The sequence below is a fragment of the Antechinus flavipes genome, chromosome 2 (assembly GCF_016432865.1).
Source record: "Antechinus flavipes isolate AdamAnt ecotype Samford, QLD, Australia chromosome 2, AdamAnt_v2, whole genome shotgun sequence".
NCBI lineage: Eukaryota > Metazoa > Chordata > Mammalia > Dasyuromorphia > Dasyuridae > Antechinus > Antechinus flavipes.
The window spans coordinates 483,277,836-483,299,214 of NC_067399.1; the positions used below are offsets into that span (position 1 = coordinate 483,277,836).

At 35.2% G+C, this 21,379-nt stretch overlaps 1 protein-coding gene across 1 annotated transcript in view; it reads right to left on the bottom strand.

Annotated features, from left to right (window-relative positions):
- ABCC12 (ATP binding cassette subfamily C member 12) overlaps positions 1-21,379 on the bottom strand; it is a 68,998-nt gene that overhangs the window by 4,231 nt on the left and 43,388 nt on the right. Inside the window, exons 21-25 of the mRNA XM_051979805.1 lie at positions 20,976-21,113; positions 16,786-16,972; positions 4,793-4,882; positions 4,482-4,671; positions 3,922-4,081 (exon numbers count right to left, since the gene is read on the bottom strand). Of these exons, the coding sequence (XP_051835765.1) occupies positions 3,922-4,081; positions 4,482-4,671; positions 4,793-4,882; positions 16,786-16,972; positions 20,976-21,113 (765 nt within the window). The remainder of the gene's footprint in view (positions 1-3,921; positions 4,082-4,481; positions 4,672-4,792; positions 4,883-16,785; positions 16,973-20,975; positions 21,114-21,379) is intronic.

Sequence of the window (21,379 nt, forward strand, 5' to 3'; positions counted from 1 at the left end):
AATGTTATCTTTTTGTCATATAAGTCATTGGCAAAAATATTAAACAGAACATAGCCAAGCATACATAGTTCCCATCAGCACTCTTTACAATTGTTTTACATGCATCAACTCATTAAAAGACCACATTTGGGAGCCATTTCAGTGTGTTATTAATTTTCCAAACTACAACCAATAACATCTTACCATCTTTTACATAAGGACATCATGAGAAACTTTGATACTTGTTTTACTAAAAATCTGAATATCCAAGTCATTTCCCTAACCTGCCAGTAATTTTATTAAGAATGTAGAATAAGTGGTAAACAATTACCTAGCGTTTCAATTATAAAACATTTCACATATACTATTTCATATTACCATCAATGTGTGACTGATTATTCACTGAATTCACTCAATAAAAATTAATAAGCCCTTAGTATGTATTTTTACTGAAAAATTTTAAGGGAATGAAGAAAAAAATGAAAACAAAGGTGGCCTCCCTATGCCAGACCTAAAATTCCATTATATAGCAGCAGTCATCAAAACCATTTGGTACCAGCTAAAAAATAAAGAGTAGTTGATCACTAGAATAGATTAGCTTCACAAGATACAATAGTCACTGACTATAGTAATCTAGTGTTTGATAAACACTTCTAGGATAAGAACTCACTATTTGACATTTGCTGGGAAAATTAAATTATAAATTAATTATTATATCCAATACAATATATACATTATGATACATGAATATAATGGAATATTATTGTTCTGTAAGAAATAATGAGCAAGCTGATTTCAGAAAAGCCGAGAAAGACTTAACATGAACTTATGTTAAGTGAAGTGAACCAAAAGAACATTGTACACAGCAACAGCAAGATTGTATGATGCTCAGTTCTGAAGGTCATGGCTCTTTTCAACAATGAGATGATTCAGGCCAGTTCCAATAGATTTGTGATGGAGAGAATCATCTGCACCCAAAAAAGGACTATGGGGACTGAATGTGGATCACAACATAGTATTTTCATCATTTGTTGTTTGCTTGCTTGTTTTCTCATTCCTCCCCCTTCCCCCCCCCCCCCCCCGCTTTATCTGATTTTTCTTGTCCGGCATGATAAATGTGGAAATATGTTTAGAAGAATTGCCCATGTTTTACCTATATTGGATTGCTTGCTATCTATGGGAGAGAGGAAGAGGGAGAAAAATTTGAAACACAAGGTTTTGCAAAGTTGAATGTTGAAAACTATCTGCATGTATTTTGAAAAACAAAAAGCTATTATTATATATAAAAAAGAAAAATTCAAACTTAAATTGAACTAGAGAAAACTATTAGACCATATATGTATGACCTAAACACCACTCGTTATTAATATGGAGAGATGATGAATTGATTTAAGGGATCAGATCTGGTAGATAATGCATGAAGAACTATGGAAAGAAATTCTCAACTTTGTGCAGGAAGCACCAACAAAAAAGATTCCAAAGAAAAAAAAGAACAAGAAAATAAAATGGCTGTCCATTAAGGCTTTATAAATCCTGAGGAAAAGAGGAAAGGGAAAGATAGAGGAGAAAGAGAAAGATGTACCTAACTGAATGCAAAATCCCAAAGAATAGCCAGGAGAGAGAAATGCAAATGAACAATGCAAAGAAATAGAAAAAAATAATAAGATTGCTTTAAAATATTAGAGATGTCCAAGGAAAACTTCATGTTAAAATAATCATGATAAAAGATTAAAATAAAAAAGAATTTAATGGAAATAGAAAAGGTAGCAAGAATACACAAAAGAACTATACAAGAAAGATCTTAACATCACCCATAAACAAGATGGTGTGATTTTTGACCTAGAACAAGACATCCTGGAGAATAAAGTCAAGAAGGCCTTAGGAAACATTGCTAGCAGTAAGTTTAATGGAGGTTATAGAATTCCAGCTGAACTGTTTAAAACTCTAAAAGATGATGCTGTTAAAATGCTACACTCAATATGTCTGCAAATTTGGAAACACAACAGTGGCCAGTGAATGGAAAACATCAGTTTATGTCCAAATCCTTAAGAAGGGCAAATGTCAAGTAATGTTCAAATTACCAACAATTGTGTTCATTTCATATACCAGTAAGATTCTGCTTAAGATTATTCAACCTAGGCTTCAGCAATATGTGAACTGAGAATTATCAGAAGAGCAGGATAGTTTTCAAACAGAGGAACTAGAGACCAAATTACCAAATGCATTGGATTGCTGAAAAAGTAAAGAAGTTCCAGAAAATATATATACTTCTGCTTCATTTACTACATTAAAGTCTTTGACTATGTGGATCACAAAAAAAAATGTGGCAAGTTCTCAAGATGGGAATAACCTATCATCTTATTTGACTCCTGAAGAACCTGTATACGGGACAGAAACAACTATTAGAACCAAACATGAAACAACTGATTGGCTTAAGATTGAAAAGGGCTATGACAAACCTGTATATTTTCAATTTATTTATTTAACTTATATGCAGAATACATCATGTATAATGCCATATTATACATTATATACATTATATTTAATTATACATTATGCATTATTATGTATAATAATAAAAAATTATTAAGGTTGCTGGATGAAATATCAATAAGTTCAGATATGCAGATGATATCACTCTAATGGCAGAAAGTAGAGAGAAATTGGGAAGCTTCTTGATGGTAGTAAAATAGGTGAGTATAACAGCTGGCCCTGGCCAGGAGCTTAATATAAAAACAAATAAACAAGTACAAGATCTTGACAATTAACCCTATCACTTTCTGGCAATAGAGGGAAGGAGAAATGGAAGCGATGTAAGATTTTTTATTCTTAGCCTCAAAGATCACTGCAGATGGCAACTGCAGCTAATATGTTTGCTCCTTCGAAGAAAAACTGTGGCACATCTGGGCAGCATACTCAAAAAAAAAAGAACATTACCTTCCCAGTAAAGGTCTATATAGACAAAACTGTGGTTTTTCCAGTAGCAATTTGTGGTTTGGACTATAATGAAAGCTGAGCACCACAGAATTGATGTTTCAAATTGTGGTGATGGTGAAGACTTGAGAGTCCCTTGGACAGCAAGGAGATGAAATCAATCAATATTTACAACAGAAATTAATTCAGACCTTTCACTGGAAAATCAAATACTGAAGCTGAACTTAGTTTGACCATATAATGAAAAGATGGGACTCAATGGAAAAGTCCCTGGTGTTGGGAAGGATTCAAGGCAAAAGGAAAAGGAGATAGCAGAGGCAGTGATGGATTAATAGCATCATGGAACTAACAAGCATGAACTTAGACAAACTTTTAAGAAATAATATTGGATAAAAGAATCTGATATGCTATAGTCCATAGAATCATGAAGACACAAACAATTGAATAACAACATGTACTGGGCTCTATACTAAACATGGAGGGTATAACAAAGTTTCCCCCCCAAAACAAACAAACAAACACATAGATAGAACCTATTCTCAAGGACCATATATTGCAATAAAGATAACATGTAATTCTCTAGATATATACAAAGCATAGATGATATGTTAAAAGAAAGCATTACTGAGTCATTTACTGAGCAATCCTGAGTTAGCTCATTACATGAGCTCATCACTCATAAAGTGAACTTTAAAAAAAAAAAAGTGTACTCTCAGGAAAATCAGCTTCTTTATCCCTAGGAGTGAATTGTTTACCAGTAGTGATTATCAAATAATAGTATTAGTAACTATACTAGTCACTACTGACTCTATGCAGCTCATAGGATCTTCTTAGCAAATCATGCTGTACTTACTTAACTAAAAGTTACCAGCAGTTCTCCTGCCTACCAGTAAAATGCTGCTTCCTCTCAGACTGTTTCTCCCAATTATACTGGGAAACCTGATAAACTCCTGGTCAGTCTGGTTTCACTATCTGAGAATATGAATGGGCAATGATAAAAACAGCTACCTTACTGTACCTACAAACAGGACAGGATCCTGGGGGATCACAGAGAGCTTGGTTCTGAGATCTTCCAAACCAATGGTGCAGATGTCAACATCATCGATGTAAATTGTGCCAGCAGTTGGCTCTACTAGTCGAAATAGGGCCATTCCTAATGAAGATTTTCCTGGGAAAAAAAAAATTACAAAGTTACAAAACAGCTTGCATTTCTATTATATCTGAAAATTTAAAGAAGAGAATGGTTTTTTAAATGGTGTCTTGATATTACAGCAGGGGCAGAAATCAGTTACTAGTCCAGGGGGTACAATGAGAAGCCCTACAGCAGTTAACTTATGTACAATTAGTGCTGGGATTAATGAGCAAGCATTTCTTTCAAGGGCTACATATTGAGAATCTATAATATTAATTTATAGGATTAATAGTAAATATGTAGAGAAATACACACACAGTAGTATCTGTATTGGCATTTATGTGTATGTATTGCCAACACTATCCATAGTTATAGCGTTAACACAACCCATCTCAAGCAGAATAGGTAAGTAAATAAAATCCATGAATGAGCTCACCAGAACCAGTCCTTCCAACAATGCCAACAGTCTGTCCACTTTGGATATTCAGATTTAAACCATTGAGGACAAGAGGAGTATTTTCCCTGTATTTCATTTGGTAATCTTTGAATGTGATGTCCCCTCGTTTTGGCCAATCTTTGGGACAACTCACAGATTTGAAGGGGTCAGTAGATTCAGGAATACAAGTCTAGGATGCAAAATAATTAACTGGTAAACATTGGACAAAAGGACAAATTATTTGAATACAGGCATTCCTGCAAATGTAAACATTATCTCACTTCTGAACACTCAATAAAATGATTTCTTACCGAGATATATTCTCTTAGTAGTTCCACAGAAGTAAATTTGGCTTGTGTCTCTGTGCCTGTTCTTACACAGACTTGTAGGAGTCCACTTAACTATTGGAAGGGACAAATTGTCACAATTAGCAGATTGTTTCCTAATTTTAGTGACTTCAGTCACTTTTTAGGGCAATGCATGTATTATTACTATAGTTTTACTTCTGAAAAGCCAAAATAATGAGAACTACAATTTCAGATCAACTCAGAGGAGTTTAGATATTATGTTTTCCCTTTAAACACTTCCTTTGTATCTAGAAATAAATGGTAATTACATTTTTTTTTCCTACTGGCACTCCAGATGGTTGGAATCATCCCATTTCACCACCATTTGATCACACACAGCTTCTTTCATTCCTGTGCTCTGGAACTGTGGTGAAGTGGAACTGTTCCATGCTGAGTATCAACTCCTTGTTCCTACCTGGTGGTGTGCTGTCTCACTGAATCCCACCTGAACTAATTTTATGTCCTCTCAAAGAATATTACAGCCAATAAAAAGGATCTTATAATTTAAGCCAACCCTCTCTCCCCATCTTACATACAAAACAGAGGCTTAGAATATGAGATAATTTGCCCAGGATCCCATAGAAAATTAGTTACATGGTCAGGTTATGGCTTACAGTTTACTAAGTCATAATTTCTCCTCTCTTTCTCTTACTTCCTCTCTCCTTACTTCACTTCCTGTCAACTCAAAAACTTGAGTCTGGTCAAAAAGACTCAATTTCTTCTTGACACCTCACCATTATAATCCATTTCATTATAGAGAAATTAATAAATTCTGATTTAAATTGGAGCTTAATATACCTATTTATGTCTTTTTAAAAATATCACTAGAAGACAACAGGAGAAGCTCTAGCCCAATCCGTTTTACAGATGAGTAAACTAATAGATGGAGAGAAAACAGAATAGTTTTTAAATAGTATTTGATTCTGTTTTCATTGATCTTCGGACTGAAGCATTGATATAAAAAGCATATGGCTAACAGGAAGTTGAATTCAATAAGAAGAAAGAATACTCAGCTGCCCTCATTGAAATTCAGATCTCCATGCCTGATTAAAGGATATTCCAGGATTTTAAAGGATTGTGGAGCAAATGTTACTTAATAATCTTTGAAAAATTGTGGCAAATAATAAAGATAACTACAGGACTGGAAATGAGTAAATGCCCCATTTTTTAAAAAATAAAGAGTACAGTCCTTTTAATTGATATATCCTGCCCTAAGTCTCTCTTCTGAACCACAGACCTACTTACTGCCTTTTGGATATCATGAGCTGAATATTTCATAATAATCAAACTCAACATGTCCAAAATAGGACTGATTCATTATGAGTCTCCCCCTTCCCCAGTACCCTCCCTTCTGCCAAACTTTTTTACTGTTGAAAGCACCACCATCCTGCTAGTTTCTAAGACTTATAGTCTGTTACATCACAGCCAGTCCTGTACCAAATCTTGTCTTTTCTTTCTTTATAGAAACTAGTGTATGTATTCCCTCTTTTCGATTGTCCAGCCACAACTTTAGTTCTCTCACTTCTCACCGGATCATTGCAGTATCCTATCTGGTTTTTCTTCCTCAAGTGTCTTCCTATTCCAGTCCATCTGCCATTCTGCTGCCAAAGAGATTTTTCTAAAGGTACATCTGTTAACTCCCTTGCTCAGTGAGTTCCAGTGGCTTCTTAATGCCTCCAGGATCAAGTCTTAACCATTTAATTTTGCATTTAAAACTCCTAAAAACCTGATGATTCTTTTTGATCTTTCCAGTCTTCTTAGAATTGATTCCTTTTTTTCACCTTCCATCAACACTGGCCTGCTAGTACTTCTTCCAACAATGGTACGCTGCCCCATGTGTCTTTGCCTTAGCTGTCTAATGTTCTGTCCCCTACCTCTGCCTCTTTCCTGGCTTTCAAAACTCAGCTCAAATATCACTTTACCTAATCTACCCAAGCTGCTAATGCTTTTGCCTACCAGATTCCTTTTCATCTACCCTGTTATATATCTTTTATTTACCTTGTTATTTATGTGTTGTTTCCCTTTAAGAATATGAGTTTCTTGATGGTAGGAACTGCTTTTGCCTTTGTTTCTTCAATGTTTACACAGTATTAAATGGTTTAATGAATGCTTGTTGACTGACTGATAGATTGCAGAGAAGATACCAACCTGCATTGGTAAAGGAAATGACTCACTGAGAACTCCCTACACCAACTAAATTCCAAGTACAGTTCCTGTGCATAAATTTAATGCCTAAGTTACTTTATGCAATAATTTTCCCTTTTTAGGCCTTAGTTTTCTCCTCTCTAAAGTAAGGGAATTGGAACAGTTATCTCTGATGTCCTTTCTAACTGTAATTCTATGGTTTTATGGTTTTTATTTCCTATAAAAATTCCAAAAGGGACCTAGTGGAGTAGAACAAAAGTTACCTAATGTATCAGGAAAGGACAAGCTTAAGACTTCTCAAAGTAACTTTGTGAGCCCAAGATTATGCAGTAAGTGGGAGAAAGTCTCCTGGGCTAAATGAAACCTCAAATATATGTCAGTGCACAACAGCCTGCTACAGTTGCTAAACATGGTAGGTAGCATCTTGAACACACCAAGGCTCTATCCTGACCCACAGTGTCCTTTTTCAAGGCAATTCAACACAAGGTACGTTGACCTATTGAACAAAAGTATTAAGTGATTACTATGAGCAAAGCACTTTACTAAGTGCTAGGAATATAAATTTTAAAAAAATGAAATAGTCCCTACTCTCAAGGAGCTCACATTCTTATGGGGGAGACAACACAAAACTTTCAGGGATAAATGAGATGGAAAGGTCCCATTGTCCCTGGAGTACAGGAGCAAGGCAGGTGATAATGCTGCTTCTTTAATGTCATTTCCACTGATAAAATTTTACCAGGTTCTAATGTTGAACCCAGGTTGAACAATTGGACACTCTTTTGAGAACGTGGCATAAGAATGACCTAACCCTTTCAGTCTTTCCATACAAAGACTGTATGGTCCGTGAATGAAGAGTGAGGGATTGAGGTAATTTTGTCCTTTTCTCTCTAAATATCAAAGTATTGTATGTAGTTCTTAGATATTTACTTTTTCCTTTCATTTCCTCTCTTTAGATTGGCTTTTATCCCAATACTTCTTATCTAAGAGTCTCAGAAATCTTTTGCCCAAACTAAATTCTTTTCTTCATTCTTATTCTCCCTAGCTTCTCAAAAATATTTGATGCTGTTGACCATCTCTTTCTTTAAATTCTCTAAATTTTTAACTTCTCTACTAATGGCATAGCTGGACAGTATACTAGCCTCATTCTTCAACTGTTCCTTCTATGTTTATTTCACTGTCTTCTCCTTTTTAACTTTTGAGTTTCTCTCACTGACCAGTCCTTAACGTCATGTTCTTTTCCTTCAACAGTTCCTTCTTTATAGAGTGCATTCACTTCCATTGCTTCAACTATAGCCTCTAACTGGAGGACTTAAAAACTGTGTTTTCTCTTCCCTGTTTATTCAGCAAATATTTATTAAGCGCCTTTTATATGCTGAGTACAGTGATAGAGGATAGAGGGAAAATATGAAATAAACAGCCCTTGCCCTCTGGAAACATACTAATTCATGATAATATATAAAATGGAAGCATAATTTTAAAAAAAATTAGTGAAATGGAAAACATCAAGAAACATTACTTTTCTCTAAAGCCCTTTCCAAACAACTAAGAAAATCTCTTTTGAAATATAGATAAGATTGAAAATAAAAAAATCTTTTCTTGGTAAAATCTGCTAAAGATGGATAACTAGTCTTGTTCACATTATTATTTCTCCCCATCTTTCTGTTGAGAAAAGATGATGTTGCTGACAGAAAAGAAGAGGTTCTTTTGTTTAACTCTAGGAATGAAGGGAATAATCTAGGGGCAATGAGATGGCACCTTGGTTACTCAAGTTTGTAAAGTTAACCCAGAATTGCATTGTTATATAGTGATTTCCTTGATCTAGATTCCCAGTGTTGTTACCTGAAATATTTTTAGGGCAGAGAGTATCCAAAAACCATCTTCAATTCCTCCAACACATTTCTACACATTTCCTAAGTAATGTACTGATCTCAGATTCTTCTTATATCAAGCCTAAATCAGTTTCTCTGCAACTCTTACCCATTGTTCTTTGTTTTCTCAACAAATCCGCAAATAAATTCATGATCTCATGAATTTTGACAATCTCCAATGATTCAAACCATTACTTATTCATGTTTGTTCATGCTGTATAATAGCAAAGGTGTCATGTGTGTGATTGAACTAGATTAAAATATCATTGAGAAGTGTTTAATAAAATAAATAAAATACAATATGACGTACAATTTGATGCTTTCTAAATCAGTAATTGATCCACAGGGATCCATTTCTATGGAAGTTTGACACTACTGCTCTATGAGATCATGCTTATCTATATATCATAAACTCACCTCAGAGCTCAAATTCTTCCACCTTTTCACCTTATTTCTTATGCCTTCTTCACTTTTTCTAACATTGTAAAGATGCTAATGGAGAACACTGGCTATCCTTTATTTTCATTCTTTTAACCTTGTGACCAGTTCATCTTTTTTTTTAACTCATGTTTCTTTGATGGCATTAGTTTTCCTTTGTGATTCCTTGTTTATATTAAGTTGCATTCTAGTAACCTTCATTGTTGTTATTGTTTAGTCATTTCATTTCAGTCACTTGTGACCTTATTTGGGGTTTTCTTGGCAAAGATACTGGTATGGTTTGTCATTTCCTTCTTCAGCTCATTTTACAGATAAGAAATGGAAGCAAACAGAGTTAAGTGATTTGCCCACAAACACAGCTAAGTGTCTGTAGACAGATTTGAATTCAGGAAAATGAGTCTTCCTGACCAGACCTGGCATTAGGTGGTCACCTAGCTGCCCCCCCCCCACTTACCATGTCCTTTCCAGAGACACATTTGGAATTTTTTAAAGAACTTTGCAATTTTTTAGGCAATCCAGCCTGTTCTCTTTCTCGTGTTTAATTCTGGGCCCAAGTCATTATCAATTTTCAACTTATTATTAAGATGCCATAAAAGTTCCTAGAAGATCTAGCTTCTTACATTTTAGTAATATTCTAAAAGGGCATTCAATGCAGCAGTAATCACCCCAATAAGTGCTCCTTTGTTTATTCCAAGATTGCACAAGAAGACACCCAATGCTGTCAGGCATTCACAAAGGAGACATGGAAGAGAAATAGTGAGTCTGGGCTAAAGAAGACCAGAAGCCAGGGGGCTGTAGCTTCCTGAAGCAGAAGAGGCACAGAATCAGCTTGTGGGTTACTGAAGAGAGAGAGACAGACCTTGGGGGGCCTGTGTATCCAGAGGCACTAACTATAAAAGGCTTCACACCAGGGCTGGTGCTATATTAGGACAGTCCCTAGAAGAAGAGGGAGTGTTCAAGAACCGAGAACTTGCACAGCACCTGGATATCTCTGTGTCAGGGCATCTTCCAGGATGCTGGAGACCAGGTCAAGCCTCTGAATTGGGTCTGTCAGGGCGGCATCAGGGGATAGAGCCACTCCCTGGTTGGTGATAGTGCAAGAAGAATGAAAGAAAAGAACAAAGGTTAATACCCATATTGTGACACGAGGAGATGGAGGAAGAAGCCAAAAATTATGACTCTTAGATCCAGGAACCTCATATAGACCTTAATTCATTGTGATGGCCCAGACTACCGAGTTAACAGAACCAAAGTCTGTCTATCCCATGTAAAAGTGTGGAGGGACAAGAGCCTGGCTTTGGCACAAAGTTCCAGCCTCCAGGACTGAGGCTGGATGTGTGTGTATATATATATATATATATCTCAGAATATATTGAAAAAATACTGTCAGTCGAGAAACCCAAAAGACAAACCAAGAATGTAACACCGCAATTGTTGTTTGTCCTTTGTTTTCAAATAGGACAAATGACATATCTTGATTTGTACATGAATAAAGTGAGACAGAGATGCTCAACATTGTCAGCCTCATTCATTCCTCAACAGTCATACAAGTTCAGTGTCAAGATAAAAGACAAGAGGTCTAACTGGGGTGTGACCGGGGATGTAATGAGTGATATTGGCCTTTCTAAATTTAGTTCTTTCCTAGTAAATACAAAAATAGCCTCAGAGAAAAGAATGTTTGGGCCCCAATTTTTCCATGAGTGGCTGAAAGAAATTAAGTAAGACCTAAAAATGAAATTCGAGATTAAATTAAATGTCTTAAGAAAAAAAATTAAAAAGACCAAGCTTAAAAAAGAAATGGAAAACCTTATCCACATAGTAGGCTTCCTAGAATGGAGCAAATAATTTTAGAACAAAATTTAAAGACTGAGAAAATGGAACATATTAGTTTTTTTCATCAAAAATAGCTGACCTGTAAAACCTGACAAGAGAGAAAAAATTAAGAATTGACTCTCTGAAAATCATAACCTAACAGAGAACCTGGATGCCATATTTCAAGATATAAGAAAACTGCCCAAATCTATTAGAACCAGCAGGCAAAGTGAAAATAAGAATCTAATGATCAAACCCTAAAAAAAATCCCAAACTAAATCCCCTCTCCCCTGCAAGAATATCATTGCCAAAATCCAGAGCTTGCAAGTTAAAACTACTGCCAATCAGTAGTGAAGAAAGAATTCAAGTACCAATAAATCACAAAAAGGATCGCAAAAAGACTTAGCAGCTGGTGACTACATTTGGAGTTTTCTTGGCAAAGAAACTATTTTGCCATGTTTTTCTCCAGTTCATTTTACAGATGAGGAAACTAAGACAAACAGGGTCACACAACTAGTAAGTGTCTAAGGCCAGATTTGAACTTAGAAAGGTGAAGTGCTCTTAAACATTACAAATAGCAAAAAGAGAAAAAAGGCTTTACAATTCAAATATAACTTATCTTGAAAAACTACAGGAAGAAAAATAGACCCTTACTAAAAAAGACTTGCAAACATCCCTGACAAAAAGATCAGTGCAGAATAGACTCTTTGAAATAAAAACATAAAAGACAAGAGAGACTTTGAAAGGCAAATACATTCTAACAATTAGAAGAGACTAATTATAATGTGCTTACTTCAAAGAAGAAACATGTGTCTCTTCAAAGTCTCACTGTCTGTAAAAATTACAAAGGCTTCTGCAAAGATTTCTGCAAAAAAAAAAAGTGGAAGGTCTAGTTTTAAGGGAGGGGGGAAAAGGAGGAAGATATAAACTAGTGAAAAATAGACAATATTTTATAATTTCTAATAATAGAGATATGTGAGAAAAAGAGTATACAATAAACATGGAGAGGGTGGGGATGGATAAGGAGAGTAATAGATCACAAACTTCACTATCTGAACCAGGCAAAGGAGGATTTAAGACACACACACACACACACACACACACACACACACACACAGCAGAATTAGATATAGAAATTCACTATTACAGGAAAACAGGAGGAGGTGGGGCCTAAGAGGGAGGGTAGAGTTAATAAGAGAATCTTTGCAAACAAAACTGAGAGATCAGTGTTCATATGGACTATTTGTGATATTATCTTGGTCTTCTTCAAGAACAAAGGATAACAATGAACCAAAGAGTGGAGTGGTAAGCAAAGAGAAGAAGGGTATAAAAGGGTACAATGTAGGAGAAAAACATAATTAAAAGTCATGACTCAGTGACCCATAAAAGAGTAGCACAACAAATTAGAAGAATGCAACAATGTTTACAAGAAACAGTCTTTATATATCTTTTCCATATTTGTGGGCATCTCCCTAAGCTCTTTTAAATTTGGCCTTAATTTCTGCTTCTTATTAAAAAAGGCGGTATTGCTCATAATCTGGTGTCATCCTTCTCCATAATATTTCACACATGAGATAAAAAGGGAAGGAAAGGGTAGAGGAAGAAGATACCTAGAGGATGGGGATGGAGGGGGAGTTAATAGAAATAGATTAATTAATAGCAAGGCAAGCTAGTGAGTAGAAGTTAAAAGAGCAGGGACAGTATATGAGTATGTATTATGTGTGAATGCATATATGTATGTGTATATGCATGTAAACATAAATATATTTTCCATGCTTAACTGTAGCCTGCTTGGAGGAGATAAAGGAGAAGAAAGGGGAAAGGAAGAATAAAGTAAACACTGTGCAGCAGAGAACAAAAGAAAATCTGAAAAGCAAAGATGGACAATTCTGAATACAGTGTGTTCTATTATGATATATGCTTTCTTGATATATTGTTACATAGTTTTCATCCTCTTATGTTTTGTTGTGCATATGTCAATGTGTTTTTCTTTTTTATATTTTTCCTATTTTCTATTTAAGTTATAAATTTTAAAAAATTTTAAAAATTTTATTCATGAGTTTATTTTCAAAATCACTGATTTTAGTCGAATAGAGACAGAACGACTAAGCTATGCAAAAGGATCCCTGTGAGCTATCTATTGACTTAGTTTTAAATTGTAATCTTATTATATTTTATTGAATTTATTTATTTTGTTAAATATTTTCCAATTACATTTTTTCCCTTGATGAGGCAATTGGGGTTAATTAAGTGACTTGCCCAGGTTCACACAGCTAGGCATATAAGTGTCTACTGTGTGCCAGAGATTAAGTGTCACATAGTAGACATTTTATAAATGTTTATTGAATTCAGTTAGATTGAATGGTCTTCAGTCCCTTACCATTCTGTTCACCCTCAACTTCCCTTTGTGTCCACTAAAATTCCCAAATCTTTTGCACAGGACCTCTTACATAGAAAGTATGCCATTCAAGTTTATTTTCTTTTCTCCCCAAGTGTGAAGTTTTATATTTTTCTTATATTCATCTTATTAGACTCAATATATCATCCTAGCTTTTCCGAATTTTTTGTATCATAATTCTATCATGTTAGCTTTGCCTCCTAGTTTTTTAAGTACTGCATATTTGATAGGCATGCCATCAATGCCTTCAGCAAAGCCACTGACATAAATGTTAAAGAGCACAGACAGGGCACTGGGGCACCAGTCAAAACCTATCTTTGAATGAGGACTCTTTGAGTTCAATCATTCAACCAGTTCTGAATATACCTTACTGTGCTTTTGAAAAAAACACTTCTCTTCATCTTGTTCACAAGGCAAGTGTGAAATAATTTTATCTAATGTTTTGCTAAGAAATTTAGGTATACAAATTTAAGTATTTAGGAATGTCATTTTCTTGGCATTTTAAAAAAGAGGAAGGAAGGAAGGAAGGAAGGAAGGAAGGAAGGAAGGAAGGAAGGAAGGAAGGAAGGAAGGAAGGAAGGAAGGAAGGAAGGAAGGAAGGAAGGAAGGAAGGAAAGAAAAAAAGAGAGAATGTTACTCTTATTTATCACTACCTCCTCTGTTTAAATTCTCAAAAAAATCCTCTTAATAAGACAATTTGGAATTTTGCCAAGAATTGAACTGGTCATTACAAGTCTACAGTATATAGATGCTATCCCCTCCACTTAAAAGAAGTCAGTAGATTTGCCCTTCTCTTGTCCTGCAGCACCTTCCCAGTTTTTGTCAATCTTTCCTAAGTCATTTATAATGCCTTAGTACTCATATCTACCAGTTCTTTTAGAATCCTGCTAGGTAGTTTGTCTAGACCTGTTCATCTAAACTCACTGAGAGTAGTTAGGTCATTCTTTATTATCGCCTCACTTATCTTGGGTTTCAAAAATGCTTGTTAACTATTTTTATTCTTTTCTTCCTAGTCTGAAAACTAGTAGAGAAAACAAGAGAAATCTGATTTGAGTTTTTCCTTCTATACTTAAGTCTTTTCCATTATTCTATCCCCACCTGCTCTAGTAGCAGTTCCATTCCCTTTAATCTTCCTGTTAACTCCATCATTACTAAAAATAAAAATGATCTTTGTGCTTTCAGCATTCCCCACCAGCAATAGTTCTTAGCCTTAGTGTGTGCCTGATCCTATTTTGACACTTACATACTATGCTTCTATTTTTGTCTGCTGTTAATCTAATCTTACTTCCATATTTCTACATGTGTCTTTAAAAGAAAAAAATCAAAATGGCTGATGAATTCTCTGTGTATCTACAGGATGTAGCTTTTTAGATAGTTTTTCCTTTTCTTGTTCATCAAAAATTATTTGTATTTGTATCTTCAGCATTGCATTGAGAATCCTATTGTAAATATTTCTCCTGTGAAGTTTTATGCTAAGGGAGCATATCTATCTATTTTCTAAATCTTTGACATCTATTTTTTTTTAAATCTTGGGTGTACATATGACAAATTCTCCTCTCTTTTATTACAAATTCTAAGATGGAATGAACAGTTCCTCACAAAGTTACCATCATTTCTACTTCAGAAATTTAACTATTCATTATTTGTCTAATCAAAGATTTTTTTCCTTCACGTCTCAGATTTTTTCCCTCTTTCTCCATTTCTACTTCAATAACCTCAGCTATAGGCCATTAGAGCTATCCATTGAGATTTCTGCAATAGTGTCCTAAATAATCTTTTTCTTCTTTCCAGTTCAAATTCCCACAGCTGCCAGATTCAACTTCCTATAAAGCCCTATTGTGAGTGAATTATTGTTTTCCATGCACAAAAATATAAAATAGCAGTATGTTGCTTATCACATCAAGCTCATTATCTTGGCATTTCTTTAATTTGACCCCCCATTGTCCAACCAGTTTCTTTTTTTTCTCAACGTGAACTCTGATCCAGTAATGAAAATTTATTTATTGTTGCCTTTCCACCTCAATTGAAAAAGATTAGTTCTCATTGTTTGGCTCATGCTATATTATCTCCTGTTTGTATGCTCTTCCTCTTTCTCTTTGCTAACTCAAGTCCTATTCATTTTTCAAGGTTCATCTCAAATCTACCTCTTCTCTTTGATAAGCATGCCACTTATACTTTTATCCAAGTCACTGATAAAATTGATGGAATGGACCAAGTCTTTCTTGATTATTCCAGCTCAGAAAAATCCTTTCCTCTTTAGAATTTCAATATATAAACTACATATATATATACATATATATGTTTTCTGAGTTTATATTTATGTATAAACAAGTATGTGTAACAATACCCAGTTGTGCTGCATACATGTGTTTACAAATATTTACATAATGTTTTTACATATATGTTAACACATGTTTTATATCCACATAGTATTCTATTAAATTTCAAGTATCCAAAAAAAGAAGCTACATCTGACTTTTTTGATTTTCCTACACAATAGACACTTGTTAAATACATCTGATTTTATTTTCTTCTGTGATTTCAATTTGGGTTAAATTCTTATACTGGTACAGTGACTGGCCCTAGAGTAAGGAAGACCTGAGTTTAAATCTGGCCTTAGATACTTACTAGTTATGAAACCCTAGCCAAAGCATTTAACCTTTGTTTGCTCAGTTTTCTTAAATGCAAAATGGTGATAATAGTAACATCTACCTCACTCAATTGTTATGTGGATCAAATAAGATAATATTTCTAAAGCACTTTGTTCAGAGCTTGGAACATAGTAGGCATTTAATACTTGTCTTCTTCCCTTTCTCTCTCTCTCTCCATCCCTTCTTCCCTTCTTCCTTGTCTTGTCTTCCTCCTTTCCCTCCATCCCTCCCTTCTTTCTTTCTTCCTTACTTCTGTCACTTTGACAAAGCCAAAAATTTAAGGCCAATTTGTAACCTCTCTTACAAGTCTCAAATAGTTTTAATTTAGGCACTACTTAAAAACAATTTAATAAAATCAGAAAACAGATTTCATCAAATGTGAAATTTACTATTCCTTTGTGGCAATGCAAGACCATGCTTTTTGGAAAACTAATGAATAATAGAAAACCTAGATTTGACAAGATTGGAGGATACTACCTTTGAACTAATGAAAGAAGACAACTGAACATAAATGAATTGAGCACATTTCATTAAGCAAGAACAATTGTGGTTATCAGGCAATAGGGAAAAGTATGACAAAGGACCTTCTCTGCCCTTCCATTACCAAGTAATAGAAGTAATGCCCAATCTCAGATCAGATCTTACCTGGATAATATAGGACAAGGATAAACCTTTGGATGAAGCACTGATTGAAGAGTAACTCAGAGCCACCAGTGTGGCCACAATGAAAGTGACTAAGTTCATAAGGATATCCGTTCTTAGTGCGAACCACCGGAGTGCACAATTAAAATATAGGAGGTGACTGGAATTTTCATCATTTAATGTCTTAAACCTGAAATAAAGTTTAAATAAAAATAAGCCTAAAATAGAGAATTTAGATTATTGAAATATACTATTTTTCTACATCTGCAAAAAGATGCTTAATAAAGATTAGAAGCATAAATCATTTTCTGTACAATGAAAAAAAAAACACTTATTTCATGGCCCTATCACAATATACAATAGTTAGCTCCTTTCTGTCATTAGGACTCTCCAAGAGAAAACAGACTGCTTGAGGAGATGGATAACTTCCCCACACTATAGTTTTCAAGTAATATTGTAAAGGGGAAGTATGCAGGTCATAAATAACCTCTAAAGTTCCCTCCAAAGTTACCCATCACAAAAAATGGAATTTTGTGATTCCATCTCTGTCCTTTTTTGTAGAGGGTTTTTGAAACTATTGAGATGCACTGAGGATGCTGAGCGCTTGAGGCTAACTACCAATTGGACAATACTCTATGGGCATATGCTTGGAAAATAGTCCTTTCCACTATCTGTGCTGGCTCAATGATTGGTGTATAGAGGATTGTAGGAGGGACTATGGGGTGGAGTAAAGCTAGCCAGGGACACACTCTAGGTTGTAGATGAGGGAGAAGGTGCTTGCAGAGATTCTCTTCCATCCCCTTCACTTTTACTCCTAAAGACCAAGAATAAAGACGGACTCTTGCTTGTCCTGGCTCCAGCTGATTCTGGGATGTCCTGGATGCTAGCGCAGTCATTACACTTTTTAAATTTTCAGACCTTGTTGAGTTTTTGTTAACATGTAAGAAAGCTCCTTTTTAAAAAATGGTGCTATCATATAATGTAGACAGGCATCAATTATTACATATTTTTAAGTATCCCTAGACTCGTCTTTTGAGTAGCTTTGCAATGACTGCCTCTTTTTTCTTCTAGCTTATTTTCTCCATTGTTTAGTTTTAAAAAAATTTGTTTCTATTATATTGATATACATTCCAAAATTTCATTTGACAGTCTTTGAAGCTATTAAGAGATGACAAGCATTATCTTTGTGGTTTCACAAGATATAGAATAATCATCTGGAGTTCAAATTGAGAATATTTTCTAAAGCAACCTATTAGAATTAGAATTTAAATCCCTTTAGAAGTGTATGATGTGAGATAAATCCTTGTCAAGAAAACTCATCAATCACTATTAGAAAAGTTAGGGTAACATTCTTTAGGGCTCTTTCATAAGAAACTTTGGCAGGAAAAATTGTAGAAGTCCAACATGTCTAAATGTTTGACATACATGATTATGAGGATAACTGCATTTCTCTCTTCTAATACAAAACAGGTATGTTTTAGGTAATATGATCAAGCCTGGTAATGCAAGACAGAAGCTTAGCTGATCCTTTGAGCATGGTGTCTACACTAAGTTTGGCTGGAATTGGGGTAGGGATGGCAGACTGACCCAGCTTGTAAAGAGTATGTCAGAGTTCCTGTGCTAATCAAAATGGGACCAAGACTAGATTTATATTCAATATATCCAGTCTGAGTGAGACAAGGAAACAGGTTCTTTACAATTTTTTTAAATTAAAAAAAATTTCAGGTTATATGATTAATAATGTTTTTAACTAAACTGATAATGTATAACACCAGCTGTGATACAAATTTCAGTTTGATCATAATTTCAAAATTTAGACTTAACTGAGGAAGTCAATAATAAACCCAATAACCTAGTAGTTCCCAACTGTCAGTTAATTCAAGTATGTTTTCCAATTTTTTATGGGTTCACAAAAGTTTTATCTTCAAAACCCTTACTATTAAAAAAATTGGATACTTTTCACCCCTCTTCTCAGCCCTTTCATCCTCTTGGCTTCTGGTTTTTCCCCTCTCTTATCTCTATAGTAGCTTAAAGGAAAAATAGTGAAGCTTCAGGTATAAAGGATTGAGTATTTTATAGAAGACATGGGGTCTAATTTGTTGGTTGGGAAGGGAAACACACTTTTTAAGTCCTTTTTTACAGTAGCCCCCAAAATACAAGGAAAAGAGCTGTTTCCCAGACCTTCAACTCTGCTGAAAACTAAAGAATTAATGTTGGGTGCTGTTCCTAGCCTCTTCCTTGCCATTAGGACTGGAAATTGAGTTTTACATACCATTGTGATAATGAAGGATAGAAAAGAAAAACAATATCCAGGTGCCCACCCACCGTTTTGATTCCATCCTTGTCCAAAACTACCCCAGAATAGAATTATGCCATCTCGCCTCCTGCCTAAAAACCTGTTATATCCCCTATCTATCCAAGAATGGTCCTCCTCCCTTGTCTGACAGGGCCTAAGCCACAATTCAAAAACTGTAAATACAAGTTAACTCCTCTCTCTCTGCTCTCTCTGAAATAAAGATAACAGCTGCAAAATGTTAGAGTAATTGCATTCTCAACTTCTGTATCCTGCTTGCAAACCCTAATTAGCTAAAATCCTATATGTTCCCTGCCTCAGTTGCTCAGTGCTGAATGCTTTAGACATGAGTCCCACTTGATCAGCTAATCTAAACTCTTCCCGTTAAATATTAACCAATCTCTGTCTTGCCTCAGTTTCTCTGATATTACATTAAAAGCATTTTATGGCTATAAAGAAACTTGTTTTAAAAAGAAGAATCCTAAAGAATCTGAAAGATTTGGTTTGTACAGAAAAGCACTTCATTCCCATATCCCACTACTCTCTGTAAGCAATTGCTAAATTCTTTGTGAGGCAATAAATTAGCTTCAATAAATACTAAAGAACTCAGTGTAATCCAGTCCTGATATATATGCAAGTAGCAGAGAGAAGTGGCTGCATATTTTTTGCAATTTAAGGTGATGCTAAACAGGGTCATGTTCCTTTAAAGATCTCCCTTTACTGCCTATGACAATACCTAAATGTCACCATTGGTATTAGAAAAGAATATGGTTCTCTTTTATAAATATGTAGAGTTAAATTATTCTGGTTTTGAGATAATGGGAACTATTTTATTTACCTGCTGGAATTTCCTTATTTGTCCCTTGGTTAATTGCGAATGAGGTAGTTTAATAGTTTTGTGGATAAAATTCTACGAGCCTACCATTAGGGAGTTCTCATTTGGCTGGAGTGAACATGGGTGTATAAGAATGAATCAATGAGCCTTACATTCAGAGAGCCCAAGCTGGTGAATTGCTAGGACCTCTTCTTATTTAAAGTTCTGATAATGCTCAGTCTAGAGAGAATCAGGCTGATCAGGCTAGTGCTTGAATGAACATTAATTTAGAATAATTTAAGGTTTAGGATTAAATAGATTTCTTTTTGTACTTTGCCTCAACCTTGATTTGTTAATTTGATTCATAGCATCAGATTTAGAGCTTGGAGCTTACAGCTTAACTCAGTGAGGCTTGAAACCTCGATTTGGAGTTTGTGAAACAAAAAAGTTTTTTAAGGAATATAAGGTAAAGGAACTGTAGGGTTGAAGTTAGGGTACCTTGATAAGAAGCTCATAGGTCTAGGATTCCTAAAACCCCAGGATTGGCTTTGGCCTCCTTTGAAGGGATTCATTCCTGGGTTAATTAAGCTTTTTAAATCTTCTATCTTGATCTTGAGGTCTCTATTAGCTATGGCTTTGTAGATTTCTTTCTGAGATCACTTTAGAATTTGTCCTATATGAGTGGGGCACATGGGAGGCCAAAGGAGAAATCTGAAGGCAAAAAAAAAAAAGGGACATGGAGGTAGGATGCTGTCAAAGGTAAATTGCACCAAGCACTCAGTTTCACTAAGGGCTAGCTCCATATAGGAAAAAGGCCTCCTTATTTAGATGTTGTACTCCTATTTATTAACTCTAGACTGCATATGGAAACAGTGACCTGTTTGAGAAATTAGTGACCCAGTCATTAGCACTGCCTCAGGATGGCTTCTAATCCCTGAGCCTGGGGTTCTTGGATCCTCTACTATATAAATGTTACAGAAGGTCAAAGCCTTTTGCACAGAGAGAACTGAGTATTGAAGTGTCACTTGTTCCTATTAACTTGCTGACAGATGCAAGACAGACTACAGGGCACTGTTTGGTGCTTACTTGCTGATAAATTCTTCCTTTTTATTATAGGCATGAATGATGCCCAGACCTTGCATGGAGGAGGTTATGTGAGAGAACCAAGGAGACCGACTGATGTTTTCCACCTTCTTCAGCTCTTGGATTCCTCTATGGAAAATTCTGCAAGAAAGCAGAGAAGAAAGGAAAGCTATGTGTGGGGGCACTGCGAGCATCATCAGGCAGTGGTGAGCTAACATTTACATGGGGGATCCTGAGAACCAATTTGTTTCAACTTTTACATTTGCAGCTAAAACTAAATTGGGATAAAAGACCAAATATCATCCTTCTATCCCATGAAATTGGGAGATAATTCAGGAAGCTTTGTTTGGTATACTGATAGCTGGAGGGGAGGAGGGTAGAACCTAAGCAAATTCATGGCAGAACTT